The 18086-nt window shown below is 56.0% G+C and overlaps 9 protein-coding genes across 9 annotated transcripts; 1 reads left to right on the top strand and 8 right to left on the bottom strand.

Moving 5' to 3' along the window:
• Window positions 1-138: 138 nt before the first annotated feature.
• Window positions 139-2648, bottom strand: WHR41_08479 (uncharacterized protein; the record flags this gene model as incomplete). The annotated part of the gene is made up of 2 exons (XM_069377083.1): window positions 2321-2648; window positions 139-2173 (listed from the first exon to the last, which is right to left on the bottom strand). The coding sequence occupies exons 1-2, from the start codon at window positions 2335-2337 to the stop codon at window positions 139-141; spliced, it is 2052 nt and encodes a 683-aa protein (XP_069226118.1). The 5' UTR covers window positions 2338-2648.
• A 460-nt stretch (window positions 2649-3108) lies between these two features.
• On the bottom strand, window positions 3109-5111 carry WHR41_08478 (uncharacterized protein; the record flags this gene model as incomplete). Its single annotated transcript, XM_069377082.1, has 2 exons — window positions 4879-5111; window positions 3109-4824 (listed from the first exon to the last, which is right to left on the bottom strand). Exons 1-2 carry the CDS (start codon window positions 4957-4959, stop codon window positions 3109-3111), a joined length of 1797 nt encoding a protein of 598 aa, XP_069226119.1. The 5' UTR covers window positions 4960-5111.
• A 234-nt stretch (window positions 5112-5345) lies between these two features.
• WHR41_08477 (uncharacterized protein) lies at window positions 5346-6528 on the bottom strand. The gene is made up of 2 exons (XM_069377081.1): window positions 6276-6528; window positions 5346-6206 (listed from the first exon to the last, which is right to left on the bottom strand). The coding sequence occupies exons 1-2, from the start codon at window positions 6305-6307 to the stop codon at window positions 5486-5488; spliced, it is 753 nt and encodes a 250-aa protein (XP_069226120.1). The 5' UTR covers window positions 6308-6528; the 3' UTR covers window positions 5346-5485.
• Window positions 6529-6853: 325 nt separating this feature from the next.
• On the bottom strand, window positions 6854-7425 carry WHR41_08476 (uncharacterized protein; the record flags this gene model as incomplete). Its single annotated transcript, XM_069377080.1, has 3 exons — window positions 6854-7024; window positions 7081-7328; window positions 7386-7425. The coding sequence occupies 3 exons, from the start codon at window positions 7423-7425 to the stop codon at window positions 6956-6958; spliced, it is 357 nt and encodes a 118-aa protein (XP_069226121.1). The 3' UTR covers window positions 6854-6955.
• Window positions 7426-7814: 389 nt separating this feature from the next.
• On the bottom strand, window positions 7815-8465 carry WHR41_08475 (uncharacterized protein; the record flags this gene model as incomplete). Its single annotated transcript, XM_069377079.1, has 1 exon — window positions 7815-8465. The coding sequence occupies one exon, from the start codon at window positions 8463-8465 to the stop codon at window positions 7815-7817; it is 651 nt and encodes a 216-aa protein (XP_069226122.1).
• A 210-nt stretch (window positions 8466-8675) lies between these two features.
• Window positions 8676-9546, top strand: WHR41_08474 (uncharacterized protein). Its single transcript, XM_069377078.1, has 2 exons — window positions 8676-8988; window positions 9050-9546. The coding sequence occupies exons 1-2, from the start codon at window positions 8811-8813 to the stop codon at window positions 9325-9327; spliced, it is 456 nt and encodes a 151-aa protein (XP_069226123.1). The 5' UTR covers window positions 8676-8810; the 3' UTR covers window positions 9328-9546.
• A 614-nt stretch (window positions 9547-10160) lies between these two features.
• On the bottom strand, window positions 10161-13343 carry WHR41_08473 (uncharacterized protein; the record flags this gene model as incomplete). The annotated part of the gene is made up of 4 exons (XM_069377077.1): window positions 10161-10492; window positions 10543-10640; window positions 10692-10827; window positions 10883-13343. The coding sequence occupies 4 exons, from the start codon at window positions 13341-13343 to the stop codon at window positions 10161-10163; spliced, it is 3027 nt and encodes a 1008-aa protein (XP_069226124.1).
• Window positions 13344-13903: 560 nt separating this feature from the next.
• WHR41_08472 (uncharacterized protein) lies at window positions 13904-16172 on the bottom strand (the record flags this gene model as incomplete). Its single annotated transcript, XM_069377076.1, has 3 exons — window positions 15541-16172; window positions 14883-15484; window positions 13904-14822 (listed from the first exon to the last, which is right to left on the bottom strand). Exons 1-3 carry the CDS (start codon window positions 15640-15642, stop codon window positions 13904-13906), a joined length of 1623 nt encoding a protein of 540 aa, XP_069226125.1. The 5' UTR covers window positions 15643-16172.
• Window positions 16173-16484: 312 nt separating this feature from the next.
• WHR41_08471 (uncharacterized protein) lies at window positions 16485-17737 on the bottom strand (the record flags this gene model as incomplete). Its single annotated transcript, XM_069377075.1, has 3 exons — window positions 16485-17006; window positions 17073-17492; window positions 17689-17737. The coding sequence occupies 3 exons, from the start codon at window positions 17735-17737 to the stop codon at window positions 16897-16899; spliced, it is 579 nt and encodes a 192-aa protein (XP_069226126.1). The 3' UTR covers window positions 16485-16896.
• Between the last annotated feature and the right edge of the window lie 349 nt (window positions 17738-18086).

Genomic DNA, 18086 nt, shown 5'->3' with positions numbered 1-18086 from the left:
CATTACCAACAAAATCAAAAGTCCCTCGCTAAAGCGTGTCCCGAAGCTCCACGCTAACGCATGTATCCCATGCTCCTTGTATGCCGGTCGCGCAAGTCAGAAAACAAACAAGCACACACGCGAACACGCATTATCATATTAAAAAGCAGCGCCCATAGCCTCGTCCTCAGCGAAGCTCCTCACGGCCTCTTCGGCCAGCTCGCTCCTGACACCAGCGGTCTCGCTCTCACGGACCATGCGGTCCCACTCGCGCAGCGCCTTGCGCTTCTTCGCTTCCTTCTCCTCGATCTGGCGGCGCAGTCTCTCCGACTCTTCATTCAGCTTGTCTAAGCGTGAGCGGTCGAGGATTGGAGAGGCTTTGCGACCGCCTGGTATGATCTTGGGAAGGTCGCGCAGAGCGGGGTGAACGTTGCTAGCAGCGTTGGAGGATTGAGAGGCGAGCGAGTGGCTGATCTCGGATTCACGGCGGCGATCGCTGGCAGGGCCGGATGGAATGTTGCCGCCGAGGCTGGAATTGCTGGGGCCGGTCGGGATAGAGGGCTCGGTCGGGCGTCGGTACGGTGTAGGAGCACTGCCGGAGACAGAGCCGGCGCGAGGGCCTGTGGGTGTGTCGGGGATGGGCTGGCCATTAGGGGCGAAGCGTTGGGAACGGGCGTAGGTGGTTGCGGTGGAATTGCTGTTCTGCCGGAAAGGTGTCGGAGGACCTTGTGAAGAGAATGAACCACGGGGTCCTGAAGGCGGTTGTGAGAAATCTTGTTGTTCGCGCTCAGCATAGCCCTGGCCACGGCCGAAACCACCTGGAGATGGTCCACCGCCTCTGCCTCCACGGAAACCAGGGGCACCGTACCCTCCTCTGCCACGAGGCGCATAGTCACCTGCGAAGCCACCGCGGCCGCGAGGGCCACCGAATCCACCTCGAGGAGCAATGTCGCCACGCGGACCAGAAGGAGGAGCAGTGGGTGTCCTAGCGTGAGCGGAAACAGAGGAAGTGGCTGCAGCCGGGCCAGTAGGCGGAGCCATGGAGCTGGAGGGAGCACGGTATCCACTAGATGGGCCCGTCGGCGGGGCGCGGACTGGCATATCGTCAGCCCGAAAAGGTTCCCGAGGCGGCGGAATGCGGTCTTCTTGATCATACGAACGCTCGGCGGGATAGTCGCGGTCCCCAGATACAGGCGGCGGCGAAGGATCCCTGGCTCTCGGAGAGCGCGGTGCACGGTACGGTTCCCGGCTCTCGTACGGATCCCGTGGCGGCAGGCGGCTTGCTCTGTCATCAACCGAAGGCTGGACTGCAGCTCTGCTTGTGTGCAGAGGAGGAGAGGAGCGACGAGACGTGGCCACAGATTCTCTGCCACGCTCGTCGTACTCGTCGTATGGTTGCCTGCTAGCCCTTGCCGGAGAAGGCGAACGGAGTGGCGGTGCAGGCGCCGGACGACGCCAGTCATTCACATCCCTCGGATCGGTCCTGTCGTTTCTCCTGAGAGGCGAACGAGAGTCTGCACGCCTGTAGCCACGGGTCACGCCACGAGCAACCGGAGAACGCTCTCCTCGTGGAGAAAAACCGCGACGTGGCGGGCTGCCAGTCCTGGAGGGCGGGTAGTCATCGTATCTGCCTCTCGGGCCAGGGCTTGCTAGTCGCTCACGCTTTGCTGGCGGAGGTGATCTACGTCCTCTGCTGTCAATCGGAGAAGGGTCGCGGGCGCGCTTAAGCGGCAATGGAGAGCGCTCCCTCTCACGGAATCGTGGAGGTGAACGAGCGGCAGCGGTGGCGTACCCTCTGTCGTCCCTGAAGTCTCTTTCGTCGCGGTAGGAGCGGTCGTCACGGAATTCCCTCTCACCCCTGAAATCTCTCCTCGGCTCCCTCTCGGGGTCTCTTCTGAACAAATCATCTCTTGGCAAGTCCTCCCTTCTGATGGGGAGCGGCGAACGAGGCCGGGACCTGTAGCTGTCACCACCTCTTGGCTCCCTGTATCTGTCTCTCGGCGAAGGCGAACGTCGGCGGTAGGTGTCGGCGCGAGGTGGTGGGCTGCGGCTGCGTCCACGAGCGGGAACGTATGCGCGTCGAGGTGGAGGGGGCGAGCGGGTGCGGTAGGAGTCTGCGCGAGGAGAGCGTCCGCCTGGGCGGTAGGACTGGCCACGGCTGCCGTAGCGGTCCTCTGGCGGGATGTCGAGGGGTCTGCGTCCAATGATCAGATCCCGCGGAGTACAAAAATGTTTCAAACAGCAGTCATGCGTAATATACTGTTCGCATTGAAGTATGCGAACTATCGGTATTCCTATGCAGACTTGTCTCATATGCGTTGGTGAATCGGAGCAAACATACCTTCTGTCTCTGTCCATGGCAGGCGACGTTGTCGGAGTCGATCCTCGGTAGATTCGGTGCGACAGTCCAAGTATCGCAACTGCTGCAGGATATCGTTTGTTGCACCAGCAGAAGCAGCTGTGTGTGTTGTCGTTGCTGGGTAAACAAAAAGATCACGGCTAGTGAAGATGGATGCACGTCGGCTTGCGGCGCGGAGGTGTCGCTCGGCTTGGCGCTCTCACGTGCCACCCAAGGCGGTCGTCTTCGACGATGTCGAGTCTCTACACAACAGAATGCTGCGCAGTTCTACTTCCAGCGCCTTTGTGTTTCTGTAATGTCAGTATACCTGCGAAATCACGTGGTTCCTGGCTTGCCCAATCTCTCTGCGTCACTTTCTACACGACCAATCATCCATCAATCAATCTTTTCAAAGACCCTCACTCGTTGCAGTCGTATTCAAATCCGAATTCAATCGATGGGCGACATATTGTACCTGATAGTTAGTAGAATGCGCGCTCTTCAGACGTCCAGGGAAAAGAGTTCCGGATCCTCATAGGCCTGTTGAATTCGGTATGCTCGATACTCCAGCTCTCGGCGGTGAGCTGATCTGCTGTATTTTACACGTCCCTCGCACGCTTTGAAAACTTGAAACCAAGTCCATCCCATGGAACTCCTCGCTCGAAAACCAATCTTGAAAATGCCCACCAGCCTCGCATCATGCCAGTTCAACAATCCATATTTGCACGGCCTTTTGAGGCAATCTTGAAACCACTTAAAGCCCCTCAACCCCATCAACCACTTACACCATCTTACCTCCTGCTCGCCCTCTCCTTGTCCTTCTTTAGCCTCTTTGCACCCTCCTCCGCGATCATCGAGCTCAAGTCATCCCGGTCAACAGTGCCCTGCCAGCCACCAGCATTCTCCCGCTCCCTCTGCTCTTCATACCTCTTCCTGATCTCCTCTTTGCTCAGCTTGTCATCACGCTCCAGAGCATCCATATCCACGCTAACGTCCAGATCACCGGCCTTGCGCTTCTTGTTGCCGTCACGCTCGGACCCAAGCATAGGAATGGAAGGATCCCTGCCACGCGCATTCGAAAGATCGTAAGCACGCTCTCCGCCGAAGAAGCCCTCGTTGCGGATGGAGCGCTCGTTGAGTACAGTACCTGCGGAGCGCGGGTGACTCGGTTCCTCGGTGGCGTCGCCACGGCGTTGTTTTCGGAGGTTGAATTCGTCGGCCATGCTCTTCGTGCCCATGTCGGTCGGGACAGAGCTGTGGATTCCGCCTGGGGTCGCAGTACCGGTGAAAGGCGTCTCGGCGCCGTAGCCGGCGTTTCCCTCGTCGGTATCTTCGTCCTCCTCGTCCTCGTCTTCGTCCTCTTCCTCTTCCTCCTCTTCCTCCTGAAGCTCCGGGGGTGCTAAGTTGCCCCACACGCTCTTGTCAAGTTCATTGGCTTTGGCTACCTTCTCGTCCTTCTCCTGCTGTTCCTCGACTCCGAAAACGTCTCCTCCAAAGAGAGGCTTGCCCTGGTCGTCTAAAGGCGGCTTGCCGTAGCCGCCCGCGTGGAAGCCCCATGACGTGCCGAGGGGCGGAGGTGCGTTCAGTCCAGGAATCCGCATTGCAAGATATGAAGGAGGCGGACCGAAGCGTTGCTGGTTGATGAGCCATGGCGGAGGGGCGTTAGGCGGCATATTGAGGGCCTCCCTCAAATCATCGCTGAGGTCGCCAGGACGCAGATGGCGCAAGTTGGTCTCGTACTCCTTCCCTTCGTAGTAGGTGTCGCCGTATCTGGAGAGATTGGGTTTTGTCTGGCGGATGAAGAACGCTTCATAGAGTTTTTGGTAGTCGACATCGAGCTTGCCCATCTTCGGTTGGACACGTTCGCGTTGCTTGGACTTCAACGTTGCCTCGGATTGCTTCTCGAGTACCGCATCGCGCATTTCCTGGATGCCTGTCTCGGCGATAAATTTTGGCAGGGCAAATCCAGGCTTCTCGACACCGCGCTTGGAGCTCAGGTACTCGCGCTTCAGCGACCAATGGTTTGGTACAGGAACAACGTTCTTAGAGGCTTTGATGTTGACCAGTAGTCTTGGATCGTGTGCCGAAATGTCTGTCCATTCAACAATTTCCGGTTTGCGCACGATAGCCTTCAGTTCCGCGATGCTGAGCTTATTGGCGGCCTTACGTGCCTTCTTTGACAGGCGCTTTGTCGTAGCTTCTTCCTCTTCTTCGTCTTGAATGTTTTCGTTGTCGTCATCGAAGAAAACCTCCTCCTTCTCCGGGTCCTTCAGGGCAGGGTCCTCCTTGTCCAATTCCTGGAACTTTGCGAACACACTGCGGAACTGCTCGTACATGGGATCATCGGGTGTGATGTTGATATCCGTATCGACAACGGCGGGGACATCTTGGATGGGATCATCTTCGGCGGGTTGGACGGGTTGCAAAGGTTTCGTTTCGCTGGCGTCCTCGGCTAGCGGAGTCTTAGGCGCGTCGTGGGCGGTCTCTGGAGCTGGTGTTGCAGAAGCCTGGTCGCGAGTAAGTGACTGTGTGAGGCTGGTCGCGATGATGTCGTCGCTTACCTGGAGCTTTTCTTGCTTTTTGCGCGCACGACGCTGCTCATTCTTGGTTGGCTTGCGCGCCTGCTTCTGATCTGTGGCCATGATGCCGGCCGTGGTGCCTCACCTGTCCAGCCCAAGTGGTCGCCGCCGATTGATACACCAGATGCGAAGTTGTGGTTAGTGGCAATATGTGATATGCAGAATCGTAAATGTCTGGTCGAGTATGAAGTTGGGTGACGAGAGGCAAGTGCTTGGAGGGGCGATGAAGCGATCGCGCGCGCCGGCAAGTTTGACATTCACCGAGAGGTGTTCGGGGCTTCCCGCTGAGCTTCACCGGGATTGGAGGAGTGCTTCATCGCTGTTGCTTCTCCAGGTTCACAATTGTTTATCTTTGTTCGATTCTGCAATGATCATCTGAGCATCATGGAATACTCTGCGACATAAGGGCCTTCTATCTTCTAATATATGAGAAAAGTTCAAAGCGCTGATGCAGGGAAAACAAAGTCGCAAGTTGCTACATAATATGACCGCTATATGAACAATGAGAAGATGCAAATCATTGGGGTATGCACATACAAAAACAGTCAAACGCCATGCTCGCCACATCAACATCCACCAACATGATCCGTTAAGCGTTATCCTCGACCGCCGTCTCCTCGCCCTCGGTCTCGCTGGGCTTGAAGTCCGCTACCTCGGACATGTTCGAGTCGGTGTCCTCGGCCTTCATCTCCATCTTGATCTCCCTCCTAAGATCGGCCTCCTGCGGGATAGGTACGGTCGGCGGCTTGCGCGCGTCGGGCACCTTGGACTCATCGATCTTCCACTTCTGCATGAGCAGGATAATGTCGACGGCGAGCTGGCCGTCGCGACGCAGAGCCTTCTCCCAGTGCTGGGGCAGGCCGTCGCTGAGCACAAACATGCGTGCGGCGCACGATGTCATCAGCTCGCGCATGGGCGAGTCCGGCGCCGTGTTCGCATAGATGTACTGGACGCGACGCAGGCCGGGCCATGTGTCCGAGTCGTGGTACCATGCGCGCACAGTCTCCATGACATCGAGCTTCAGCTTGTGGATCTCCCACTTCTCGCCCATGAGATACAGGTCGAGCAGTTCGCTCAGGTCCTTCTCCTGCTTAGGCGGAGGAACGACGTCGGCGTACAGCCAGGCGACAAACAGGCGGAAGGGGTGGTCATCCTCGTCAGGAAGGCCAAAAGCTTCGTTGCGACCTCCGGACTTATTGTAGAGACTCTTGCGGAAGAATTTGGAGCGGTAGCATAGCAGCTTCTCGTGGAGGACCCAGTGTGTGTTCTCAGAGCCGACGTATATATCGACCATGTCGCGAGACAAGAGCCTGTAGGGAAAGCATGTTAGCTTGACAACTGAGATCTAATGTATAAAAGCGCTTTCCCGAGAATCGTACTCGTGAAGCTCCTTTTGCCTTGGGACGGCCATTGTGCTAGTCGATCTATTTGGTGGTAGAGGCTGATCGATGTCTTAGACGTTGTCGCGGCTTTTCGACAGCAAGGATAAGCAAGGTTTAGGGCTTCGAAAGAACAAAACAGCGAAACTTTTTGAGTAACAAGGGAAACCACGCGACAAGCTTGTGGCTGGTGATTTTATTAAGCTCTGCAGACGAAGGGAGCGGCACGGCAAAGGAGGCTGGAGGAAGGTTACAACCTGCTTGGAGATGCTGCAGGCCGGGCGCTAAGCTGCTACGCTGCTACGTCACTTTGAGCGCCGATCGAAGATGCCGCTTGCGAGCCTGACTCGATGCAGGCTAGGGCTGCATTGGATCTTACTGTGGCTGGCCATAGCCCAATACTTACGAGTAATAATAATTCGCTGCGATATTGAATGTATGCATGTCTACAATCACATTTCCACCGCTTAAATTCACATATAACGATCGGACATATGCTTGCTTTGAAGCTTAGGCTTCTTTTGCATCAAGCATGCTAATGCCGTCAGACACGAACACAAGAACATGACACCTCTCCACTGGGGAAAGCAGTTTGCTTGATTTGATTGTTACGTAGACCGTGTCTTCAACGATTGTTCAATCGAACGCGTAGTGTCGGTGTCCATCAATCCCCTAACCCTTTAACGCTTCCTCAAAAACCCAACGTCGACGATGCTCCCGTTCGCCAAGCGCTGCTGGGTCTCAGTCTCCTGAAAGAAAAGATTCAGCACAAACGTGTATTTTGATAGCGAATTACGACACTTACGTCCGGCAGGAACTCGACGAGGACGTCGGCTGTGGCATTGAGGAGCTCATCCAACGCACCCAAGGCCGACGGCGACGCGGTGCTGATGACCACGGGCTCGCGGACAACGGTGAGCGCAGCGGTATAGCCATCGGTGGTGCGGAAGACGATGACCTCGAGGTCGTGGTCAGAGCGTGGAATCGCCAGTCCATCTGGCCCGGCCTCGAGCTCGTGGCCAGCCGGCGGAGCGAGGAACATTTTCGCGTTGGCTTGGGAGGCGTTAGTCCTATGTTATTGATCTTTTGCGGAGGCCAGATAGAACATGCCAATGATCTGGTCGCGGAGGCCTTGATAGTCTTTCGCCATGCTTGTATGTTGTTACCCTATTCCGTATTGCTGAGCGTGGTGGTGAAGCAGAGTTGAAGTGGAAGCGGTGTTTTCTGGTGCTGGCGCGAAACGCTTACGAGAGTCACCGTTGTTGCTTCACTGTCTTCGGTCACGCAGACAACTCAAGCCGCTCGGGTATCTGCGGTGCGTTGCGAGCCACGGTCGCCTGGGCTAAAGTCTTCACAGCATGATATGACTGACACTCCATCAACCCGTAGGCTGTAACATCGAGCAAACATTCATTGCGCTTGCAGGCTCACGCAATCTTCGCACGAGCGTTGCGATGCTGGAAAAGCAGGAGACGGCGGGAGTCCACGCTATCAGTGCTTCAGCGACGTCCGTTAGAGCATCATCCGGAAAGCTTCGGTTCACGGGATCGCATCCGTGCTCCGTGACGATTGACTTGATCTCAACGGTAGGTCGTTGGGAGTTGAACGCTCGTCGCCACCTCCGTTGGAATCAAGATCCTTCACGGGTCTCTCCTTTGTCTCGATATCATCTTCGGTAAAAGACAAAGCCTCATTCATGCTGTCCGTCTCATAGACATCCCCAGCTCCCTCTTCACGAGCAAAGCTCTCGGCGTTTTCGCCAGCGGCTTTGGCTTGACCAAGCTTCTTGTATTTTCTCTTCGTCTTCTTGTTTGCACTCGCTTTCTTCACCCGAGCCCTCTCTGCCTTGATAGCATTCCGGCTCTCCCCACCTTTCTCGAGTTCGTCCAGCTTTTCCCCAAGAAGCTGACGAGCAAACTTTCGGTTCTGTTCACGACTACGCGTGTGCTGGCTCTTGACGACAATACCCGTGGCAAGGTGTTTCAATTGAACAGCGCAAGATGTCTTGTTGATTTTCTGTCCACCGGGTCCCGTACCTCGAAGGAAGGTCTCGGTAACTTCATTGTCGGTGATCTTGCGTCGAGGCGGCAATGCCTTCTCCAACACTGGCGCTGTCGCACAGAACGAGCGCGAGGGTGAACAGGCATCCTTTAGAGCTACTGCTCGCAAAACGGCCCATCTTGCAAGCATAATCTTGTGGCAGACCTCGACGGCGCGAAGTGAAGTTGTTCCGCATCATGACAACCGAGATGAAACCCAGGCTCGAACGCACTAGCGCGTAACCTAATTTCTCCCCTCGCGTTTGAAACCGAACTAGCCGCTGGGTCCGATCGAGGACCCTGCCGCGTCGCCCCGACAGCCAGAGCGAATTGACAACCATCTGCGATTGCGACACATTGCGACGACACGCAGTGATAATACTTCGCATCCTGCTACACGGAAATACACGCATTGGAAGAAAGAACAAGCCAATATTCAAGAATCCTCAACGGCCTCATTACCGGATTCTCCTACTTCCACCACAACATCGCAGCCATGTTCTCCGACCACGCGACCCTCACATACACCGTCCTGGGCCTATTCTCCGTATCCGCAGTCGCCTTCCTCCTCTCGCAGCCGACAGACTTCGCCAAGTGGGTGCAGAAGAAGAAGTACCAGTACGAAGTAACCTTCGCGCTGTACATGCTCACGCCCACAGAGAAATTCGTCTTCAGTACGCGCCTCGCCTCCTATTGCTCTGCTCACACGATCTCGTACTAACCACGTGCCACCAGACTCCATCCTCTTCCTCTTCGTCTCCATGCTCGGCATAGCAGCCGCGCTTTACCTGCCCGACCACATCACGATCATCGCCCGCCGCTCTTTCTACTACTGGGCCGGCGACGCCTCGCTGGGCAACTCCTCGTACAAGGCGGCGGACACCATTTGGCAGACCGCCGCTAGGGCCACGGATGCGGTCGTGGATGCTGTGAGCGGCTTGAAGGGCGCTGCGGCGTCAGCAAGCGCGCAGGAGGTCGCGCAGGTCGTCGCTGAGGGAATCCCCGCGCAATGAAGAAACTGTGTGAAAAGGGGATTTTTGTGTCTTAACATTTGCATGAGCGTGGTGTTCGGGTGTAACATGGCAGGCTACGGATATGAAGAGTAATGGCTGGGTGTGGGTTGTACAATATGGATTTTATGGACGCGGTTTTGCACGGTACGGGCATTGGACAAAAAAGAATAATCGACAAATGCTATCAAGTTAGCTGAGCATCACTCTCAGCATGCTCTATGGACACCTCCAAATCTCGCAGTGCTGCCATCACTCCTCAAATGGAGAAGAGAAGTGAATGACGCCGCTTATCAAGGAATCTACTTCTTCGGCAGTCCCGTTTTGTTGAACAGAGAATCCACGGCCTCTCTCAGTTCAACCTCGCACCAAATACAAAGCCGATAGCAGTGCTCGATCTCTTCGACCTCGACATCTGACATCGTAGCGGTTTTGCATTTGCCGGTTGTCTTCTCCTTCGGACAAGGGGCTATCTGAAGGCGGCTGTGGTGGCCGCAGCCAGGGTGGATCATGGTCTTGAAGATGCACATTTTGGAATTGTGATATCTTCTTTCAATGGTAGTTGAGAGTTGGGTTTAGGTGATAATAGGTGGGCAAGAGAGCATTATAAAGCAGAGGCTGTCAAGTCAAGGTGGATCGACACCCCCGGGTATTGTCATAATCACTTTGTGCGCATGAGAGAATGGGAGCTTGATTTGTATGTTCGTGGTGGTGGATTCATGCCGATTTCTTTGTGCATAATTGACAATGCCCTTGTTCCCACACAAAACTCCAGCCCGAGAGTCAGTCAATGGGGTCAATTCAACTAACCATTGCAACATCACGATTCCGACGTCTCAAGTAAATTTTCTGCACTCATCCATGGCTTTCTTCAGAGGCCCCTGTACCCTCTGCTGCTCCTCCCTAACCACCTTCAGTAGCTTCTTCCTAAACTTCTCGCTCTGGACCTTCTCGCGCTCTCCTACGTCGTCGTTGAAGAAGTGAGTGTCGAAATTTTCAATGACTTCCGCAACGACACCATTTAGCTTAATCTCGACGTCTCTACTCCAGGCGTCCACGCAGCAGTTGAAGTCAGTGCGAATGTTGTCGAAGACGTAGCGGAAGATGTTATCGCTGCCGATGAGCTTTTGTTTGACCAACGCTTTGCGAGCCTTGTCGCTCCCGGCGCCTACTGAGAATTAGTTGCGAACCTTGCGAACACTGTAAAGGTGATTTTACCTCTGATGGCACGGCACTCATCGTAGGTCTTCATCATCCCCATGATGATGTGTGATTGCTCAGCATCATACGCTTCCGTAGCGGCAGGTCGCATTTTCCTGTCGATGGTCAGCGGGATGAATATCTCGAACCAAGAAATCTGAACTCACTGTTGAACATTATGGACAAGCGATCGCAAGATATCTCTCACCTCACGATCAACGGTACTCTTTTTCAGATCGATCGAGTCGTAGATGGGCTTCATGTCCTGGTCCCAAGTCGCCATGGCTTGGATAATTGGGGATGCTGCAGGATCATGTCAGCGCGTCGTCCTCTTGCTTCATGAAAGGGAACGACATGCCCTTCAACAATTTCTCCATTCCCGTCAGAGCCTCGCGCACCCCCTTCCGCAATTTCTTCCCTGCTTTGTTGATCTCCGATTTCAACGCTTCGAAAACCGCCACGAGCTCCCAGTCCATGTTCTCGCAGATATCCTCCCCTAAATCGTACGATATGCCCTCACCGGTCACATGTCTCCCTCCTTTAGCGCAGATGCGACTGAAGCTAGCATGATGAATATCGTTCCAGTGTCCGTGAAGAGCTTTCGCGTTCGCGATCCAATTGGACTCACGCTGCTCGACAATCGCAACGACTATATCTTCGAACGTGCTTTTGAGCTCGCCGATGGTCCTGCTGATGTCCAAGCGTACCTTGGTCGCTGGCCCTTTCAAAAGCGACAGCACGTCATTCTTCAACTCCAAGCGAGTCTTAGAACAATGCAAATCAAAAGCGATCAGCAATTTGCGCAGCTCAGCGAACGCCCACTGCAGATTCTCCTTCTTCGCCACGGCGGGAGCTTCTCTGAGATACTGGCGCAGGGGCCCAACTCCGGTCTGCCAGAGACTCAGATCGAGCTTTTTCTTCTTCTCGCCCTTCGCGGCCTTGTGGAGGAGGTGTGTGTTGCTGGACAGGAAGAACATGCGCGGCAAATGCCCGCCGTTCATTTTCTCTATGATCCTTGTGATTCGCTCGCGCATGATGCCTCGGATGTGATTGTTGCGGGCTCGGATATTCGCCGAATGGACCTCGGCCGTTGCAATGTCGACTTCGGTCTTCTTCGTGCTGCACTGGATGGAGATGTCGAAACATGACTCTCGGCGTCGGGCTTTTTCTTCGGCTTCAATACCATCTTCTCCCATAGCTTCCTTTGCCTCGCCAGCGCTCTCCTCGAGCTTCTCAAGCTCACTTCTGACGGTCTCTTCGCGTTGGCGCAGACACGCAATCTGCTCGTTCTCGTGCGGGGAGAAGTTTTGGGCCTGGTCGTGATCGATGAGATCGATCTTCGTCGCAACCAGAATACAGTGCGCGAGCCTGCCCGTGCGAATCAGAGTGCGGATTTCCTTGTCGATAATGTCTTGGTTTGTGAAACGGTCCGTCGCGCCACAGATCATCAGAATCTGGCACGACGCCGCCTGCTCCTGCGCGGTCTCCATTCGCGTTCGATCCGCGTCGCCGGTCCCAGGCAAGTCGGAGAGGATGAGCCCATCCTCGAGGATGGGCGCGTCGAGGTAAAATTTGATGCACTTGACCAATCGCCACGGGGACCGAGCCAAGGCGTTGGTCTTGGGGTCTCTGTTTGGGCCTGCGTACTTGAGGCATTTGTCTCTGAGTGTCTTCACGTCATCATCGTTGAGGATCGCCTTGCCGTCGACACGGCCAAGGGAATCGAGGTAGGCACTGATTTCTGCGAGGATAAGTCCGATGACTTTCGCGTCCCTCTCACTTCGCATTCCATTCAAGAGAGCTTCCAGATTTTCCATCGATTCACCGCCAGCGTCTGAGCGGGGACCCACCGTCAAAGCGAACAGGAGATTGAATTCTTGCTCGCGGCATTTCAAAGCCTCCTCGTAAACCTTGTCTCCCACTTCGAGCCGATTGAGTCTCCGAAACCTGTAGCACTCCGCGCACGCCTCCGTGACGATTTGCTCAATGAGTTCCTGCGTCTTGAAGATGATCTCTGCATGACACTTCGTGAGCATCCCCGGGTTCCTCATCGCATACTCCCAGGGCACGTCAGTGCCACTCTCGCCAGTGCTGCTGGTCTTCGAGGCGTCAGGGTGGTCGAGTAGACAGCCCTGCAACTTCGATTTCCCGGCACCAGTCTGACCCGAGCAGCCAGCGTTTCGAACCAACTGCTCTCCTGCAACAGGAGAGCTGATGGTCTCGAGTCTCCTGTTGAGGCTGTCGATCTCGGGCTCCGTGTCGCCTTCTTCTTCCTTGTGAACCTGGATCTCCCGCGTGATGTTCCTGCTGGTAGACGCGAACAGACCCTCTGCTTCTTTGAAGCAGGGCTGGTCGACAGCGAGTGGGGAGGAATTTGTTTCGAAATCGGCCCTGTTCTCGTGCTCCCAGTCGCTCCCAGACCTCGTTTGCGTCGAATCGATGACTTCATTCAAGTAGAGGGAGCCCAGTTGCGATTGGTCGTACTGGCCCTCGAAGTCCGCGCTATAAGGGTCCTCGGTGCCAGTAGCATCCCACTCTTCGATGTCTGAACTTGGAGCCCGCTTTATAGGAGCGAAAGTTGGCGGTTTCTCACGGTGAGATGAAGCGTTCAATCGCTCGGTCGTTTCATCCTCCGGCCTGTCGCTGCTCACTTTGATATGCTTTTTGCTGTCGGATGGCCTGGGGGAACTGTTCTCTCGCCGTCTTTTGCGAAGTTGCTCGATTGTTGGGTTTGTCTTAGAGTCAAAGATGGATGGGCCGAGAGGGCTGGAACCACTCGAGACATCGGAGAGTTCTGAGGACGATGGTTCTTGCGTCATGGCTCCAGGCGCAAAAGCGAAGTCGCAGTGGCTTGCAGTGCGAAGGCAAAGGATATTGCAAGTATGGTGCGTGTGTTGGATGGTCGGGCTTAAGATGCGGAACAGGGCGGTGGTGTCATTGTGTGAGTAGGATTAAGGTAGCTTGCGAGAAGTAGGAAAGTATTGGGAAAGGTTTGGGATGTAAGCCTCAGGATAGGCGACGTCCAGGGCGAAAGGGCATCACGTGCATAATCACATGACATCTCATCTGCGCAGCGCTTCAAGTGAATTGTCGACTGCCCGCATGCAATCGTTCCAACAAGCCCACATGGTGTTGCAATGCAGAAAGACGAGCTTGGCGGCCGCAACAGAGAGCCCAGCAATTCCTCGAGTAGTGGCGAAGTGAAGACGTTATCAGCCCATTCTAGGGCGACTGCAAGCAAGACATCGTTCATTACCTCTTCAGCTACACTCTGCACATGTACTCATTACATCGTAACACCACCATTACTTCCTTCAACGTTCCACGCCTCTCTTCTTAACCCTCAAAAACACCTTGTCTCAACCCCACCCATCACTCCTCACCCATCCTCCTCATAAGCCTGCATAGAAACCAGACACCCACTCAAATCACACGCCCCCACCAACCCCTCACTCGGCACAAACACCGGCTGGAAACTCGAGTTCCTCAAACTCGCCCCATCCGGCCCGACGGCCTCGACCATCACCCACCTCCAGAACCTCTCCGCCTCGAAAACCGTCTCGAAGCCCTCCCTCCCTTTGCCGCCAATCGCCTCAAACGGATCCCCAATCGCGTCCGCGCCGTAGAAATTCCAGCGCGCAACTGTCGTCGCGCCGTTCCAGGAGACGTAGATCGAGTTCGGCGAGGTATCGTTGAGCGCGAAGCTGTAGACGGCGGGCTTGGTGTGCGAGGGCGTCGACTGCCATTCGGCGGAGAAGGCGCGGTAGTTCATGACGGAGCCCGGCATGGAGAGGTCGGCGAAGGTGGCGAAGAGGACGGGCTGGTAGGCGCCGGAGTCGTCGGGCGCGTGCTCGGATACGGCGCCGATGCTGCCCCAGCCGTGGAAGATGTTGCCGTTGGGCAGGTGCTGGGAATTGGCCTGGGAGTCGGAGAGGATGCCGTCTGGGGGTGGGGCGAAGGTTTGTGAGAGGAGCGAGGCGGTGCCGGCGGCGTGGTCGAGGCTGATGAGCATGCCGCTGGATTGGAGGGCGGTTTTGTTAAGGCCGTTGGAGGCGTTGTCGAAGATGGATAGGACGGTGTGGGTGTCGTTTTCGCTGCGGAAGCGCGCGTCGTGCTGCATGGAGAAGTTGAAGTTTTGGCATTCGAAGTCGCTGGGTTGGGGTGCGTCGGTGCCGGTGCAGCTTAGTCGCCAGATGATGCTGCGGTCGGTGGCGTTGATGGAGTAGATGGTGCTGGTGTGGCGGGCTGAGATCAAGTAGTCGCCTGTGTTGGTAGACTTCTCCACTGAGTTGATATGGCTATGGACTGTCAGTTGTGGTCCAAAGAGACGATCCATTCCATTGCCATTGAAGACTCACAAGTAATCAAAGGGCGTATTCGGCGTGTAGCCATCGCCACCAACATCAGTCGTATGCGGCAAGATCCTCGTGTCACGAATATCAACGTGATTCGTCGAGAACCACTCGAAGAGGACCTGTCCAGTCGTGATGTTGATCTCCTGAAAAACGCCCTCTGTCAAATAAGCTTGCTGACTCATGACATCGTAAGGCGGATACGACAGGTCGACCGGGATGATATTGTACGCGGTGATGAGAGCCGTCTCGCCGCCCTCCGCCAGCCAGAATTCATGCATGTCGAGAGGTGTGAGATTGTCACCAGACTGCACGGACGCGACGATGCGGTAGTCGCTGTCGACAATGATGCCCATACCGTAGGCGTAGCCTTCCTGCTGGTTGCCGACCATCATACACAAGTGATCGCTGCCTTGGTATTGGCAGACATGGAAGTTGTGGGTGTTTGCCGCACCAATAGCACCATAGCCGTCCCAGACCAGGTTGCCGAACTTGTCGTAGATGTACGGTCCAGATGCAGAGGCCTGGTATGGTGACATGAAGATGTAGCCATTAGAGAAGCCATCTTGGATTGTCACGTTGAGAGCTGGTGCTCGAGAGTGAGGACGCTGGGGATTACGTTAGATGCTTGTTTCCTCTAGGTTACTGCTACGCTTCGACTCACCGTCTTGAATATCGACGTTGGCTCAGTCGCATTGTCTTGAGCGAAGGCAGCCTTGCTACAGACCGCCGCAAGCAGGGCCGCGGTACCGAGTATCGATCGCATCTCGCTAAAGCTGTAGGCAGTCGATCTCCGACTGTCCAATCCTTATCTCCGTGTGCGGTCCAAATGAGTACCAATCCCTGAGGTAGCCTTCAAGAATCGACAGAAGAACCCAGCTCCCCACCGAAAACCAGAGCCCACTCCCCGAAATATAAGAAGCAACCACCCCTCCACCGCCAAAGTGAAGTAGATCAAGCCACCGGAACCACCCTCCGCCCGGCGTACCTTAGCGACCTTGGATCGTCCGGCTAAGCCAACTGCCGCCAGCACTCAAGCAAACAGTGACGCCTGCCATTAACGATTGCCCTCTTCAAGGCCGAGATAGCCGAGCATCGTAAGGCGCGGCGATTGCGCACGCGCATGTCTCTGGCCCCATTCCAATGCGCTCACCAGCTGCGGGGCAAGAGCCGACGATCCTGTCCCTCCAGGGCTCGATCGCATCGCAAATCAAGCACGAGCATCAAGCTCAAGAGCAGTACAAGTGCCACCACCATAACTCTAACCTAAACTGCGTGGGGGACTGTATCAGTAGTGATAGCACAAGAGGTGTCTCGACCTGTATCACCCAAGCTGGAGCAACAGCCGCGCCAGGCTGCAGGCGATCTGCACAAGACGGGCTCGTCCGGCCACGGCGCTGCGGCCGTCCACACGCACGAACGCACGCCGACGTATGACAGCAGTGGCGCCCAGCGCGTAAGGTACATATGCACATCACCTGCCATTATCAAATATTGCCTCGGCTATGCCTGCCAAGAAGACAGTGTCCTGTATCCAGGCAAAAAGCAAGACATGTGTACGTATGCAGGAAGTGGACGAATGAAGTCATGTGACGCGAGCAGTGATAGTGTTTTGAAAGCCATAGAATTTGGTTTGCAGCCACTCAGGCTGAATGATCTCTGAGCCTTGGGAAAGAAGAAAGAAAAAGCCGACGTCGCAGGACGACCATGACCAAAGCATGCAACAGTGATTCCCTTTTCGGTTAAAAGTAGCAGCGCAGCGCGAAGCCATGCGCGCGTGAGGAAAACAACCCGTACCCATCCAACCATTCAAATCCTCTCCTTCCCCTCTCTACATCTGCTAGCCCTTCACGTCCCTGCATTCAACTTCTTGCGTTGGCCCGCGGTGGTTCGCGCGCCCGCGTGGGTCAGTGGTCGTCGTATCCAGTTCGGTCGTGCTTTTTTGTCGTTCGTTCCTTGCAAAGGGGTGGAAAGGTGGACTCATGTCCGGTCGTGTCAGGTCGTAATCACATGGGGTCGCTTACTGCGGGCAGGCGGCCTGGACGTGGCCGGGCTGCTTGCAGCGGTAGCAGACGCGCTCCTGGGTGATCTCGGACGGGCAGTCACGAGAGAGGTGACCGGTCTCACCGCCTGCGAGGAAGATGTTAGCTCGAGTTCATCGTCATTTGAGGATCGGCAGGTGTTCGCGCAACGTACAGTTGTAGCACTTCTGGCCCTGGGTGCAGTCACGGCTCATGTGGCCGAAGCCGCCGCAAGAGTAGCAGGTCTGGCCGCCCTGGCCGCCGAATCCGCCGCCGAAGCCACCGCGGCCGTAGCCACCCTGGCCGTATCCGCCGCCGAAACCAGCACCGCCCTCACGGCAGTTGCGGGCAATGTGGCCGACCTTGCCGCACTTGTAGCACTCCTGGCCGCCGGCAGCGCCGCCGAAGCCACGGGCACCGGCCGGAGCGGTCGGGCACTCGCGAGAAAGGTGGCCGGCCTCGCCGCACTGGTAGCAGGTCTTCTCCTTGGCGGGCTCGGTGCACTCGCGGGAAAGGTGGCCCTGGTTGCCGCAGTTGTAGCAGGTGGGGGTGCCCTTGCTCGGGCACTCGCGGGCCTGGTGGGAGGGGTCGCCGCCTGTGAGTGAAACGTGTCAGTCAGGTTCGTCGGTCAGTGCGACGGGGATCGCTCGTCGATTGCGTGCGATGGCGGCTGCCACTGCCTCTGGAACGACGAAGCGCAGCGAGCGACACAAGAGTCTGCGCCGTGCCAGAGGCAGAGAAGCCGCACAGAGGCAGCGAACGGACGCAGCGAACGTGCGGGTGCAACTCACAGTTGTAGCAGGCGCGACCGCCAGTGGGAGCTCCGGTGTTGTACTCCATTGTGATGGTTGATGAGGTGAGTGTGAGAAGATGTGGTGATGAGAAGAGTGGTCGGGATAGAGTTCGAAGAAGGTGTTGTTGCAGGTTCTGGCGAAGCGAAGCGTCCAGCAGAGCAAAAGACCGGGAGCGGGTTGGCTGGAAATTCGCACCCCACAGCGGGACGTCGAGCGTGCGGCTCGCTTGAAGATCAAAGTTGTGCAGACGGCGTGGAGAAGGTGTTGCGGCGCGGCCAGGCGGGAACAAGGCGCACAAGGATGTTGCCCGGTCTTGGGGCTAGGGTCTCGTGCAATCCAACAGGCGATACGCAGTCGGTATTGTTGTTGCTGGTGCGCAGCGCATACAAGATACA

This window comes from Cladosporium halotolerans (assembly GCF_011745625.1).
Source record: "Cladosporium halotolerans strain TM138-S3 chromosome Unknown Sca40, whole genome shotgun sequence".
Taxonomy (NCBI): Eukaryota; Fungi; Ascomycota; class Dothideomycetes; order Cladosporiales; family Cladosporiaceae; genus Cladosporium; species Cladosporium halotolerans.
This window is presented reverse-complemented; position numbering and strand designations above follow the sequence as displayed.

Excerpts from the sequence above, each read along its gene's own strand:
- WHR41_08477 (XM_069377081.1), bottom strand. The coding sequence starts at position 6,307 with ATGGCCGTCCCAAGGCAAAAGGAGCTTCACGA. Across the intron at positions 6,207-6,275 it reads AGGCAAAAGGAGCTTCACGA|GCTCTTGTCTCGCGACATGG; the intron begins GTACGATTCTCG and ends CTTTCCCTACAG.
- WHR41_08474 (XM_069377078.1), top strand. The coding sequence starts at position 8,811 with ATGTTCTCCGACCACGCGACCCTCACATACACCGTCCTGGGCCTATTC. Across the intron at positions 8,989-9,049 it reads CACAGAGAAATTCGTCTTCA|ACTCCATCCTCTTCCTCTTC; the intron begins GTACGCGCCTCG and ends ACGTGCCACCAG.